The sequence below is a fragment of the Pseudorasbora parva genome, chromosome 11 (genome assembly GCF_024679245.1).
Source record: "Pseudorasbora parva isolate DD20220531a chromosome 11, ASM2467924v1, whole genome shotgun sequence".
NCBI lineage: Eukaryota > Metazoa > Chordata > Actinopteri > Cypriniformes > Gobionidae > Pseudorasbora > Pseudorasbora parva.
This window is the reverse complement of record NC_090182.1, coordinates 44,086,158-44,101,681: the sequence shown is the minus strand read 5'-3', so window position 1 is coordinate 44,101,681 and position 15,524 is coordinate 44,086,158. Positions and strand designations below refer to the sequence as shown.

Here is a 15,524-nt window from a genome sequence, read left to right as displayed (position 1 = left end):
TCTCTCTCTCTTTTCTCTCTCTCTCTCTCTCTCTCTATATATATATATATATATATATATATATACATACTCATCTAAGGGATTATTAGGAACACCTGTTCAATTTCTCATTAATGCAATTATCTAATCAACCAATCACATGGCAGTTGCTTCAGTGCCTTTAGGGGTGTGGTCCTGGTCAAGACAATCTCCTGAACTCCAAACTGAATGTCAGAATAGGAAAGACAGGTGATTTAAGCAATTTTGAGCGTGGCATGGTTGTTGGTGCCAGACGGGCCAGTGTGAGTATTTCACAATCTGCTCAGTTACTGGGATTTTCACACACAACCATTTCTAGGGTTTACAAAGAATGGTGTGAGAAGGGAAAAACATCCAGTATGCAGCAGTCCTGTGGGTGAAAATGCCTTGTTGATGTCAGAGGAGAATGGGCCGACTGATTCAAGCTGAAAGAAGAGCAACTTTGACTGAAATAACCACTCGTTACAACTGAGGTATGCAGCAAAGCATTTGTGAAGCCACAACACGCACAACCTTGAGGCGGATGGGCAACAACAGCAGGAGACCCCACCGGGTACCACTCATCTCTTCTAAAATTAGGAAAAAGAGGCTACAATTTGCACAAGCTCACCAAAATTGGACCGTTGAAGACTGGAAAAATGTTGCCTGGTCTGATGAGTCTCGATTTCTGTTGAGACATTCAGATGGTAGAGTCAGAATTTGGCGTAAACAGAATGAGAACATGGATCCATCATGCCTTGTTGCCACTGTGCAGGCTGGTGGTGGTGGTGTAATGGTGTGGGGATGTTTTCTTGGCACACTTTAGGGCCCTTAGTGCCAATTGGGCATCGTTTAAATGCCACGGCCTACCTGAGCATTGTTTCTGACCATGTCCATCCCTTTATGACCACCATGTCCCCATCCTCTGATGGCTACTTCCAGCAGGATAATGCACCATGTCACAAAGCTCGAATAATTTCAAATTGGTTTCTTGAACATGACAATGAGTTCACAGAACTAAAATGGCCGCCACAGTCACCAGATCTTAACCCAATAGAGCATCTTAAGGATATGGTGGAACGGGAGCTTCGTACCCTGGATGTGCATCCCACAAATCTCCATCAACTGCAAGATGCTATCCTATCAATATGGGCCAACATTTCTAAAGAATGCTTTCAGCATCTTGTTGAATCAATGAATAATCCTTTAGGTGAGTGTGTGTGAGTGTGTCTGTGTGAGTGTGTCTGTGTGTGTGTGTGTGTGTGTATATATATTAGGTATTTTTCATGTTATATTTTTCTTTTCTTTTTTTAAAAAACCATTCATCCAAATGAAAGGTGCTTCTCTTTTCTTGGTCTAACTAATTGGATGATTATTTATTTGCAAGCCTTTATAGTACAGTACAATACTGTCAGACCTTGCAGCTGTTGTTATGGTCAGTGTAACTGTCCTGATGTGTGTCTGTCCCAGGCCAAACACATCATGAGCTGTTACTGGGGTGCGAGCAGCACGGCTGCGGAGCGTCACGACCCCAGCCTGCCGTATCTGGAGCAGTACCGCATCGACTGCGGCCAGTTTGTTCAGCTCTTTTCTGCTCTGGCTCCCTGGAGCTGCGGCCTTCACACCAACACACTCTCCAGCCGACTCTTCCGCCTGCTCGACCAAAACAAAGACTCCCTCATCAACTTTAAAGAGTTTGTCACCGGACTCAGTGAGTAGATGCTTTTACTGCGGAGTCAGTTTGATTAAAGTTGTCATGAACCGGAAGTTGCGATAGTCTTTTCTTCCCTTTTATGACGTACATCGATATGATGATTTTATTCTTGGGGAATTGATTGGATGGTTGTGCTTTGCTATTATTTCACGGCTCTGTGGAATACTTGATTCTAATTGGTCAATCGTGCATTCGAGCGGTATGTTATTGCCAGATAAGTTGAATAACACACCGCTTATCCAGTACTATGAGTTATCTCGACAGGTACTACTTATATGCTTAATCTTTCACTTTGCTGGCGCTTGTCGTTGACTGTCTGTCGCCATCTTGGGACTGAAACACTTAACCCCCACGGGTTAGATGTTCACCCAAAAATGAAAATAAGCCCATGATTTACTAACTCTCAAGCCATCCTAGGTGTATATGACATTCATCTTTCAGACAAATACAATCAGAGTTACATTTAAAAAGTTCTGGCTAATCTAAGCTTTTTAATGGTAGTAGATGTAGCTCTGTTTTTGAAGGTCATAAAATCCATCTGTCCGTCAAATAACGTGCTCCACACGGCGCCGGGGGGTTACTAAAGGCATCCGTATTCAATTTATGGGAAAAGTGTTGAAATTGCCTCTACAGTTCAAAATGCTGTACGTATCTTGAACTGCGAGAAGAAACTTTCAACACTTTTTTCACAGAGGGCAAGGCTGGAACTTTAAATTCTTCTTCTTCTTTTTCTTTCAGCTGTTCCCTTCAGGGGTCGCCACAGTGAATCATCTGCCTCCATCTTGTCCTATCCTCTTATAAAGGACATAATATAATAGATATAATGTAAAAACCTTACATTATAAAGTTTTAAAAATGGATATTTTTCTTACACAAACTCATCAATTAACTTCAGAACCTGTCGCTTCTTTATTAACCTGGAGCACGTTATTTATTTATTTTTATTTATACGTTATTCATTTTTATGACCTTCAAAAACAGAGCTAAAACTAACATTACTGCCAGAGCTTGGATTAGCCAGGATTTAAATACAACTCCGATTTTATTTTTCTGAAAGAAGAATGTCATATACAGTTAGGATAACTTGAGGGTGAGTAAATCATGGGCTCATTTTCATTTTTGGGTGAACTATTCCTTTCAGCATTCATTTAAACATATATGTTAAAAACTAATCTTCAGCAATGGATAACGGCTTAGAGCAGTTTGGAACGGTTTTTCTTCACGGAAGAGCTAATAAAATATTTAAACTCAAGATGATATTTTGTGTCTAATTTGAGACAAGTAGCCGTGTAATAAGCGGGATTCACTCTGTTTGCGTTGGGGTCCTGATCACTCTGTCGGGGTTTATTCTGCGGTTAAAAACCGGCTGAATGTAGATTATCCCTTACTTAGGAGATCTGATGTGAGTGACCGGTTGCCCCGCTCTAGTCATCAGATTATTTTGATTCGAGATTCCCCAGAACATAAAATATTTATGTGCACTGATAAATCATTTATTATAAATTTTAATGTAAAAGCTGTTAGTGCTTGAGATCAACAAGATCTTGATCTGAGACCCCAAAATCCTCTTAACACAAGTTTAAGCTTAACCATTGAAATTAGTCATCAGGGATAAAAAGATATATTTTTTATCATACCATCAGTATATACAGAATACGTTCTGTGTAGAGTTAAGCTATGATGTCACAAAAATACAGGGGAAAAAAAGGCTTAAAAAGCATATTTGGCTGATTAATCATTGATGTACCACTAATGGCCAGATAAATAAAATATTGGACACTTTCATTATCATTCAGTGTCTTGTAACTTTTGAAAGTATTAAGTGATATATTTTGATAAAATTAAAGGATGCATTTAAACTTCAATAGCTAAAAAAGCATTAGTGTCTCTTTCAGTTAGAGGTGGACAGTAAATTTACTTAAAGGGTCATGAAACCCCCCTGCTGCAGCAGTGTTTTTTCACACCTTCGATTTGAAAAAGCTTGTTAAAAGGGGAGTGGTCGACTGTGAAAAGGTGGGAGGGTATTGTGTGGAAAGAGGGAATGTTTGCATAAATAGGGGAGTGTCTGTCAGTAGGTGCTGAGCGGTTCTGAGACATGCTCTTGGTTCACGTTGGCATTGTTTACCACAGAGAGATTAAATGAGGGATGAGTACAGCGAATGAGAGAGCTATGAGTGGCGTGCAGCAGAGATCGCAAATCATTCAGCTCTTCAAAGTTCAAACCAGCATAATTCAGTGAGAAATGAAAATAAATGTTATTCTGCATGACGAAATATTTTGCAAACGTGATAAAACTATATTTGTCCAAATATGCACGCTGTTTGGCAAGATGAATAACGCGCCGACTTGATAAGAGAACGTGAACCACCCAACATGCGATGTGATAAGAGATGTGTAATTCTAGATCGGGGTAAAAGCGAAGAGGTTTGAGGCTAGTCTCGACCGCGCATTGCCGTGACGATCCGCGCTGTCTATCACTCGGCAGCTAAATCTATATTTGTCCAAATATGCATCACACTGTTTCACTAAGAGCCCGAACACATGCGGTTTAGTGCATGGCTGTGACCACAAATAAAACGGAGAGGACGTGGCTTTTGTTCATTGGCCTACAGATTGGTTATTTTGCACCCCTGACATAGATAGTCAACGCTTGCAGGTTCGGCGTGCGATTCCTCAGGTGAATTTTACTTTACCGAGTCTTTGTAGCAAAGGCTTCCACAGACGGCGCCGGTTACAGCTCGCTCGGCGCCCTTTACGTTATTTCCAAGCGGCAACCTCCCGCGATCTCTCTTGAAGCCAATACGGAAGTAATGTAAACTGTAATTCCTCAACTGGCCACTAGGGACAGGCTCCAGAAGGGAGCAGAATCTCATTGAGCCCCATGTTAAAATTCTCAACTTTAAAGCAGAAAAAAACATGTTTACAGCCTGGTACAAATTGTGTTTTTGGCTTATATGGCTAATTTTGATCTTCATGACAACTCTGAGGGGGGTGAATTTTTTTATAACTCATTCGTTTACGTTATATAAAGCCTTAAGGTTCTGCATAATTAAGGGCGTGGTTACAAGTGGATAGCCATTTATCCGCCGTCTATAGTTATTGCGTCACCTCAGCTCCGCGCACATCCCGCCTTTTTGCCCATTTTCTGTTATCCGGGAGTGACACGCGTTGACTCGCTCACAAGATGGCAACGCCCAGCTCGCCCCTACTTTAAGCTTCAGAACGGCTTATCGGAATCCTATGGGTGACGTCACGGACACTACGTCCATATTTTTTTACAGTCTATGGTTATTTCGTATCAGCACAACGCCTAGCTTTCCTCCGTGACTTTTCCGCACGCTGCTTCCAAAACTTCCCCACCATATCTCTACAATAATGATGTAAGACGAGCCTGACAGAAGTGACTGTCTCATGCATATTAACTAAATTATCTTGTATGCATACTACAGCGCAGGGATTGGACTGAATGAGCTTCATGTCATGAATATATATCGAGAATCGCTCGGAGCGGTCGACGTCAGCATGTGCCCAGCTGCCCATACTTGGGCCGAAAAGGCCGTGCCGACGTCAGCATTTGTGACGTTGCTCCGACTAAACTTTTCAAACCGGAAGACAGAAATCCCTCTGAAAAATGCAAAAATAACTATTTTCACATATGCATACCATTAATGAGTACCCTTAGTGTTTTCAATGATGTGCAGCCTATACATATCTGTTTACATCTCAAAAAAAGTGTTTTGGGGTTTCATGACCCTTTAAGTACTTTTCTTAAAGGGGTACTTCAGCGCTGGGAAGATGAATCTGTATTTAAACTGGGTCATCAATGCAGTAGAAATGTGAAATTATTTTTGAATTTGGTTCCTTCTAGACTGAGAAAAGACAGAAAATGTATTTTTGTCCCATGGGGATGAAAGACTACAATTCCCAGAATGCTTCGCTGCCCTGTGAGGCCATTCCCAACACCACCAACTTCATTACTGAGTTAGAGAAGACACTACAATTAAAAACTGAACGTGTCTGTTCAATATAATAAGTGAGTCACCGCGCGAGTATCACAGCACTGAGCACTGACTGCAGGAGTGATGAGAGCTGAGGTAATCGCGACTACACTCGCGGCATACATTCACACAGGAGTGCAGTCTGGCACGCATTTCAGTTCATGCCTTTGCAAGCTTAACTTTCATAGAAATGAATTTGAGAAGTTAAAAGACTTGCATTGCTCACCATAGCTCCGTTTAAATGATCCTGTCTGCAAGCTGAGCTCTCCCTGCAAGCTGAGTGTAATCTCCCATCCCCCATGCGCAGATTCAAAACATGCGGAAATAGCTCCCTCTGCTGGCTGTAGTCTTTAGCCTCTGGGCAAACATTCCTCCTATGATGCAAAAATCGTCATTTTGCATCATAGGAGGAATTTTTCCAGAAATAAAATGCATAAATCTCTCGTCTCAGGGAGATATGAGGGGGGAAAGCACAATAATTTGAATATACTCCAGGGTTTCTACTGATACAAAGCCATATGCTAATCGCTGAAGTAACCCTTTAAGTACACTTTTAGAGTATCTGTACTGTACTTGAGTATTATTTTTTCTGGAAACGTATTACTTTAACTTCACAACATTTGAAAGACAAATATCATACTTTTTACTCCACTACATTTCTACATTTGCAAGGTCCTCAAAGTCGAAAGCCGTTTCTGTAGCAGCTTTTAAGACAGTGAAAGATTTTCTTCTTCTTTAGGTTTTTGTTTTGTTTTGCAGACAGCCTATCGGTAGTCACTCTTGTAGGATCACGTAAAGTTTCCCATAATTTTTTGAACACTGATCAGTTTATAGCAAAATGGAAGACTTTTCCTCAGCACAGTGTGTGCACCCATGGTTTCAGTTTTCTGAAACGATTAAAGATGAGTTTAGTTGGCATATACTTGATGCATGTCTCATAAAATGTTCAAAAATTTGGGAGAAAGAGAAGCGTAAACAGTTGGGAGAATATCGGCTGTGTATCAGTGTATAGGATCCGTGCACTTTTATACAAGTGTTGAAATTAGTTTAAGATAGTCATATACTAGCAGGTGGAATGGAGTATCACTGACTGGCTTGATGGCATAATGTGCATTTATACTACAATGCAACAATAATAAAATAATGCATTGACATAAAAAGGAAATTGAATTGAAAGTTTTTAGAACTAGTAGTACTTTTACTTTTACTCAAGTAATAGAGTTGTGTAAGTTGAGTCACAGTGATCACAGTTGGTAAGATTTTTTCAATGTTTTTAAAAGAAAACTGTAAAGTTGTGAAATATTATTATTACAATTTAACATATCTGTTTTCTGTTTGCTCTGAAATTTTGCCTACCGAACATTTTCAGCCGAAACAGCTACAGTATTTTCGGTTTAGGGCAAAAATAGTTTTAGTGGGCCGTTATCAGTGACCGAAACAGACGTTTAAGACGTTAGAGCTTCTCTGATGGCACAAATTTGACTGTTCTGCATCTTTATCATCTCTTCTGCTTCACTACTAGTCATAGCACAAAATAAACATTCATGAACATCAAAAGGAATGTTGAATGTTACATTACAACTTGCTGAAAAGAGTTCTGTCTCTGTAATCACTCAATCAGTGTTTCAACCGCAGAACGATGTCAATAAAACAGCTTGTAGGCTATACAGTGTCACTTACATTTTACATTTCTTTTATAAAGTTAAAAAAAAAACAGAATTTATTTGAAAATGTTTTTTTTGCATTGTGTTTCTTTCACAGGTGGGATGTATCATGGCGATATGACAGAAAAATTCAAACTTCTCTACAAACTCCACCTGCCTCCTGGTATGCTTAGTCAAACTAGACTTTTACTAGACAGGACAAAGAAAAAGCAGAACAATATGAAAGACAGTTAATGTTTTATTAGTAAGCAGTACAGAGGATCTGTGTGTGTAACACACTATTGAACATTACAGCAAACATCAGCACAGCCTAAGGAAACCAGTTTGCTGCTATCAGCAAACACTCTTATCTGTGTGTGTGTGTGTGTGTGTGTGTGTGTGTGTGTGTGTGTGTGTGTGTGTGTGTGTGTGTGTGTGGTGTGTGTGTGTTTGAGGCTAAATAAAGTGAGAAAACTAGCACGTGTTTGTATTTAACTAAATGTGTAAAGAAGATTTGAAGAAAAGATGAGGTGGTTTGTGAAGCGGATGTGGCTGTAACGTGCTACTCTATCCGTCCGTCTGTCTGTCTGAAGCGTTGTGTCCAGAGGAAGCAGAGTCGGCGCTGGAGGCCACGCAGTTCTTCACTGACGACGACTCGTCACCGGGTACAAACACTGACACGCTTATTCCCTAAACATCAGTTCAAATCAACATCAAAGAAACGTTCCTGGTTCAATACAAGTCAAGCTCCATATTTAAAAAAAGCAGAAATCACAGTAATGAGCTTACAGTGGAATGTCATAGACTGTGAACAATACATACTATATTGCCAAAAGTATTGGGACACCACCAAATTATTGAATTCTGGTGTCAATCCCTTCCATGGCCACAAGTTTATAAATCTAGCACTAGGCATGCAGACGCTTCTACACACATTAGTGAAAGAATGGGTCGCTCTCAGGAGCTCAGTGAACTGAAGCGTGATAGGTTGCCAAGCTGTGCAATAAGGCCATTCCTGAAATTTCCTCATTACTAAATATTCTTCGCTCAACTGTTAGTGGTGTTATAACAAAGGGGAAGCGATTGGAACAACAGCAACTCGGCAACAAAGTGGTAGGCCACGTAAAATCACAGAGCGGGGTCAGCGCATGCTGAGGGTCACAGTGCGCAGAAGTCACCAACTTTCTGCAGAGTCAATCGCTACAGACCTCCAAACTTCTGTGGCCTTCAGATGAGCTCAAGAACAGTGTGTAGAGAGCTTCATGAATGGGTTTCAATGGCCGAGCAGCTCATCCAAGCCTTACATCACCAAGAGCAATGCAAAGCGTGGGATGCAGTGGAGTAAAGCTCGTCGCCTCTAGAGCAGTGGGGACGTGTTCTCTGAAGTGACCAATCACGCTTTTCTGTCTGGCAATCCCATGGCCAGGAGAATCCCATAGACGAGTTTGTGTTTGGTGGTTGGGCCATAAATCCCCATAAACACACTCCTAAACCTTGAGGAAAGCCTTCCCAGAAGAGTTGAAGTTGTTAGAGCTGTAAAGGGTGGGCCGACTCCATGTTAAAGGGTTAGTTCACCCAAAAAGGAAATTGATGTCATTAACTCCTCCACCTAATGTCGTTCCACACCCGTAAGACCTCAGTTCATCTTCGGAACACAGTTTAAGATATTTTATATTTAGTCCTAGAGTGTATCAAAGTGTATTCACACTATACTGTCCATATCCAGAGGGAATAAAAACATCATCAAAGTACTCCATATGAGACATCAGTGGGTTATTTAAAATCTCTTGACGCATCCAAAATACATTTTGGTTCAAACCTCAAATAAAGATTCAAACGGTTATGAATCAGTGAATCGATCAATGATTCGGATCGCCAGTGTCACGTGATTTCAGCAGTTTGGCACGTGATCCGAATCATTGATCGATTCACTGATTCATAACCGTTTAAATCTTTATTTGAGGTTTGAACACAAACAATGAAGAGAAGACAATGCTGAATAAAATCGTAGTTTTTGTTATTTTTGGACCAAAATGTATTTACGATGCTTCAAGAGATTCTAATTAACCCACTGATGTCTCATATGGACTACTTTGATGATGTTTTTATTCCCTTTCTGGACATGGACAGTATAGTGTGCCTACGCTTGCATACGCTCTAAATATAAAATATCTTAAACTGTGTTCTGAAGATGAACGGAGGTCTTACGGGTGTGGAACGACATTAGGGGGAGTCATTAATGACATCGATTTCATTTTTGGGTGAACTAACCCTTTAAACCCTACACATTAAGAATGGGATGTCAAGTTCATGTGCATGTAAAGGCAGACGTCCCAAAACTTTTGGCAATATAATAATGTATATTGTTCTATCTATTGTTCTATCTGTCATCCAGATAATAATTTATCCGTGGAATGTTTTATAAATATACAGTACAGTAGTAAAGTTAGTTGCGTCCTCCATTTCATGCGGACTTTTAAAAGCCAAAAATGTCCAAACTTTTCTGGTACATGAACATGTACATGACTTTTTCATGACTTTTTCATTTTTCATGACGCTTTTTTTCTTATTTCGTTTATTTTGTTGCGTCACTATATCTATTGTGTCCAAGTGTCTCTAAATAAAGCTGTTGATTTGGAGGGATACATTCAAATACTGCCATTGAGCTTCACTTGTACTGAGCTTAAAGTTTGAACACTATCTGAGAGAATATTCAGTTTATTGCGAACAAATGTGGACAGTTCGGACTGTTGTTCGGAGTTACACAACTCTTTCTTTTAGTACTATGAATAATATTATTTTTAACGAGCATGTTTTGTCTGGTCTGTCCTGTATGTGTCTGTGGCCGGTTTGCTCCAGGTTTACTGATTGATAATTTAATATTAATCTTCTGTGCTCTCATGTTCCTCATTTGTCGTCTTATCTCCACTTCTCTTAAACTCTTAACACCTTTCTTTCTTTCTTTCTTTCTTTCTTTCTTTCTTTCTTTCTTTCTTTCTTTCTTTCTTTCTTTCTTTCTTTCTTTCTTTCTTTCTTTCTTTCTTTCTTTCTTTCTTTCTTTCTTATCTGATCACTCCAGATCCTCCCTTCCTGTCTCATCTGGACTTCCTGGCACAGGAAGTGACTTCAGGTTTGTGTCTGTCATCTTGAGTGTGTTTTCTCTCTCTTATGGTATTTTTGGGCATCAGCACAGATGAGATATTTTTCACTAACCACCGCCTCTGTTAGGTTTGGTGTTTTCCAGTCCATATTGTTTCACACTCTCACTTTCACATGGCATTATTATAACGTTGTGTTTAAAAAAAAATACTTTTTAACCATGGGCTCTATTTCATGAAACCTTTCTTGTGGACATGTTTAAGTGGTTAATGGTTAAATGTCATTATGTTAGTATTTATTGATGCAACATTAATGTCTTAACAGGAGAGGAGCTGAAAGAGGCAGGAGACACATTAGCGGCTGGAGACACTGATGACAGAAAAGGTGCGTGAGCTGAATACTCGCCTTTTCATGTCTCTGGTTGTTGTTTTAATGGCAGAGTCTCATTGCTGCTCATGTGTGTTTTTTCAGAGGAGAAGCCAAAGGACTATAAGTATTATCTGAGAATGTGGGCCAAAGAAAAAGAGCCAAAGAAAGAGAGTATCAAAGACCTCCCCCGGATGAATCAGGTGACCAGTATTCATTGATCTTTAATACTGGAAAATACACTCCTTTTTTTAGGGGAGAAACATTTTGGCTACTTTGTGCACACTGAAGCTGAATGTGGCCCACATTTGTTTTTTCACCTTACAATTAATTGTAAATAAAACCAATACAAATCTGATCCGAGACAAAATCTTCATTTTTTTCCCCTAGTGATTTCGATGTGAAGAATCATATATGATTTAATTTAGTTTATTGTATTACCCTTGGCATGAACAGTAAAGGTTTTTAAGGAAGCTTTGCACAGAAAGGTTAATGGTAAAATTCAAATTACTGACGATTCGTCTCTGCAGTTCAGAATCGCTTCTTTCTTTTGGGAATCGCTTCTTTCATCAGAAGTTTACCTGCCACCTTTTTGAACCAATTGTAATCGGGACAAAGCTGTTTGACTAATAAAATAATAATAAAAGTAAGTTACAATAGTTGTTAAGGACTAATAAAAGCATCACTTTCTCAAAGTTTTTAAAAGAAAGAAATCACTTAACTTTAGACATGAGTCGCAACTGAAAAAAAAGATGGTTTGACCACAGAATTTATCTGCCTATAAAACTTCAGGTGATCATCAAGCACAATACACATATTTTTCACACATTGCTTTACACGAGGCAACCCACCAAGGTTTGTATTGTAATCGGTCCAAGAATCTGATGGTTCAAATACAAAAATTTCCTTTTAATTCTCATTGAAATTTAAAAAGTTTAGCGCCGACCATGGCTTTACATCGGTCAGACAGACCTTTTACAATCACAAACAGCTGTAAAAACAATGGTAATGGTAATATCCAGAAGAGCATAATAGGGGCACCTTAAATCATTTGAACTCTTTCCCCGCCATTGACGGAAATTTCCGGCTTTCCGTGTTTCCACTGTTATACGGTAAGGGCACTATTATGCATTTTCTGAAAAAAAAAAAAAAACCTAAATCTCCTGATCAAAACACAGGCCAAGGAGAAGCAGAAACAAGGGATATCATATGTTATCATATGCATAAGCAAAATAACGTGATCAACTTTAAACGGCATGAAACTCAAAACTGCCTAATGTTACTGAATGAAATGTTGACCCAGGAAGAGCTATAGGACTGTGAAGCTTTGGGGGTGTTGATGGACTCGATCTACTCCATCTGTGTTTTGATGATAATCATTCTGAATCTGATCTGAATTTCGCCCTTGAGCAAAGAACACTTTTTTTGTTTTAATCAAAATGTTTTGTTTGTTTAAAAGCAAGGGTCTGTTCTTTTTTTGTGTGTGATATATTGCATGTTCAGATGTTCAAACAACAAAATATTCCAGGGGCCATGACAATTTTGTGAAAATAATCAAAAATGCTAGCTGTGGCTGGCAACTTTTCACCAATTAAAATTCCCTTGACATGAACAGAATGTGAGTGACTACAACACATTTTCATGTGTTCATACGTTTCCAGGAGCAGTTCATTGAGATGTGTAAGACTCTCTACAACATGTTCAGTGAAGATCCCATGGAGCAGGAGCTGTATCACGGCATCGCCACAGTGGCGAGTCTCCTGCTGCGCATCGGAGAAGTGGGCAAGAAGTTCACCAACAATGGTGGAAAGAAGGCCGAGGCTCAGCTGCCCACCACCGTCGATGCTCTGCAGCCAGAGAGGGAGGACTCGTCTGGGGAAGGAGGATCAGGACAGTCCCTGGTCTCCAAGGCCCTGGCGGAGGCGCAGCTAGAGACGCCACCTCCCACGACAGCCGGCTCCGACGAAGAGGCCAAAGATGATACGTCCGTTTCGTCCTACTCCGTGGTGAGCGCTGGTTCGCTGCAGTGCGAGGACATCGCCGACGACACGGTGCTGATTGGCTGCATGAGCGGAGTGGGCGGTGACGTCGTGGAACGGAGGCGTGGCAGCGCGCCGGATGCCGATTGGTCGATCACATTCGAGCAGGTTTTAGCATCGTTCCTGACGGAAGCATCGCTGGTTGACTACTTCGAGAAGAAACACGACATCCAGAGAAAAATAATGTCATGCAAATCGCTGAGAGCGGTGGAAAGACAGACCAGTACGTCAAGCGATCACGATTTCTCTCTGACCACACAATGATTACACTCACACAGACATGCATGAACACACAAACACACACATACAGATGCAAAACAAGCATATGTGTATGTATGTCCGGATGCTGTCTATAGGAGTTTGATACTTCTGTGTCATAGTCTGCAAATGATGTTTAAAAAAGGTTTTAGATGACCACGATCCATCCTAGTGTCCGGTTTTGCTGGGTTTCATCATTTGAACGCGTCAACTGGCAGGTCTTGAATGAAGGATTATGGGATATGGCCCATACAAATCTGTGTATATTATACTGCTTCGGCTCATTATACAAATTAACGAATGAAACGTCACACTAAATATTTGATTTGCACACTAGTCTTGAGTCCCAGGTAGGAATGAGAGCGATTATCTCGCACTAAAAGTGTACATCACTAATGCTTTCTTGCACGTGTGCTATAGCTGGATATATATTGGTGTATTTGGCTTAAGAAGTGTCCTTTAGGTGAAGCGTCCACCTCATAATGCTCTGCCTGGATTCACTTAAACTCTTTAGATTCTTCAGATTCATTTTAACCCCTTGGATGGAAACAGCTGTTTTCTCTGCACCCTGCTTTGGTTCAAAGGTGTGTTTCTGTGTGTTACAAATCTGCTTTACCGTTTCTAAGTAGGTCATTGCCCTGATGAATAATCAGACTTTTACCGTTGGTCGAGGACAGCATTGCACGTGTTGGTTGTGGTGTCGCGAGGATGTTACAGTACGTTCTGTCAGATATTTATTAGCCAGAAGCTACGCAAACGTTACAGCTATGGCTTATCGTAGTCGTCCAAACCGTAACGAGGTACAGCAAAAAATGTAGCTGATTAATTTAACACTATAATGGCCTTTACCACGCAAAGCAGGACTTGTTTCTCTTTTATTCGCCACTATATTTTCTGCTGTCAGGCCAAAGCAAGTACAATCACTGGGCTTCATTCATGAAAATCAAGCAGAGCGAATTTGTGTAAATCTAACTGTAACATTACAGTTAATAAAACCTTCGTAAATTTGATTGAATGCACAAAAACATTTATGAAACCATATCCGAGTTAACTTGCATACAGTTAAACGACATTTGTAAAACAGTACATTTATGTAAATTGATGCAATTAATTCAAATTTAGTAAAATGGTGTATTAAATCATTTTGCAAATGTTGCATTAAAAGAAAACATTCAGCATGCATTAAATTATATTTACATAAATTGATGCACTGAATTCAGTTAAAACATTCTTATATAAATCATAGCATTAAGTTAATAAAATGTTGTGCAATCATTCACTGAACATTCTGTAAAATCTTTCAAATGGTTTACACACATTAGTTTTGCTTGTGTTTTATAAACAAAGCCCTGTTCCGTTATTTTGGAAAATGCAGTAAAAGTTGCGAACTCTTTTTTCCGTTGCTTTTTTTGTATCAAATTAAGAACTCCGCAACCTTTAGCCTGGAGAATTCCAGATCTCTCCGCCATAACACTGTTCTAGAACTATATTAATACGAGCTTCCTGTCGGGCTCTACATTCAGATGAATCTAGAACCTGTTGGTTAAAGACAGACTTGGCTTTTTCATCCTGATCTTTAATCATATGACTGAAAGCTTGCATTTAATCCGATGTAGTCAAGCTTCTTAAACTGTAAATAGTTGCATATCACATTATATATCAGAAGTTTTAACGTCAAATCGTTCGCAATGATCATTGTTTGTTTTCAGTCATGTATCGCTTTGCTTTTTGTTTGTCCCGTTTCTATTTTATATTTGTGATTTTTAACAATTGCTTTTGTACTAAGTAAATTAGCTTTAAATTAAGCCTGTTCGGCTTAGTGCAGAACAAACCCTCAAAGGCTTCAGTATTAATTTTCAGATGTTATGTTTAAAGAGCTTTAAAATATGAGCGATTCCAAGGGGGCCGAATTCCGAAAACCAGATTTGAACCAGAAGAGATGAGATTTTAAATCAACGATGACGCATTAAAATATATAAACGTTTTTAAAATTAGATTATTGCTGCAGATAATAGGCGGCACGGCCCATTTCCGCACTTTTGTCATTTATGGTGAATCTGAATCTCCCGTGACCTCTGTCTAACTGTGAAAATAACTGGCTTCACTTCACTGTGTTTTTTAATTAACTTTGTTAATTGATGCACAAACTAACACCGTTCCACTTTCCTCATGCATTTCATTAAAGAAGTGAATTCTTATTCTCTTGGTGGAGTTTCTCCTCCTCTAGGCTTCTGTCTGTGACCTGCAGGTGTTAATATCTGATGTCCACTCATTTAAAAGTTGTTTAAAAACTTGTCATGAAACCAGTATTGTGTAATATTATGTAATAAAAATCAAGTTCAAGTCAGAGCGTGTTAAGTGTTTTCATGCACATCCACTTGAAGGTAGCCTACATTATTTGTCCCACTTC

At 39.6% G+C, this 15,524-nt stretch overlaps 1 protein-coding gene across 2 annotated transcripts in view; it reads left to right on the top strand.

Annotated features, from left to right (window-relative positions):
* The window catches only part of LOC137093257 (TBC1 domain family member 9B), a 42,317-nt gene extending 26,856 nt beyond the window's left edge, over positions 1-15,461 (top strand). Inside the window, exons 17-23 of one of the 2 annotated variants that reach the window (XM_067458063.1) lie at positions 1,468-1,708; positions 7,471-7,536; positions 7,946-8,017; positions 10,432-10,482; positions 10,776-10,835; positions 10,923-11,020; positions 12,479-15,461. In XM_067458063.1, coding sequence (XP_067314164.1) covers positions 1,468-1,708; positions 7,471-7,536; positions 7,946-8,017; positions 10,432-10,482; positions 10,776-10,835; positions 10,923-11,020; positions 12,479-13,120 — 1,230 coding nt within the window. In that variant the 3' untranslated portion in view covers positions 13,121-15,461. The remainder of the gene's footprint in view (positions 1-1,467; positions 1,709-7,470; positions 7,537-7,945; positions 8,018-10,431; positions 10,483-10,775; positions 10,836-10,922; positions 11,021-12,478) is intronic. The other variant, XM_067458065.1, reaches the window with a different exon arrangement.
* The last annotated feature ends 63 nt before the right edge of the window (positions 15,462-15,524 follow it).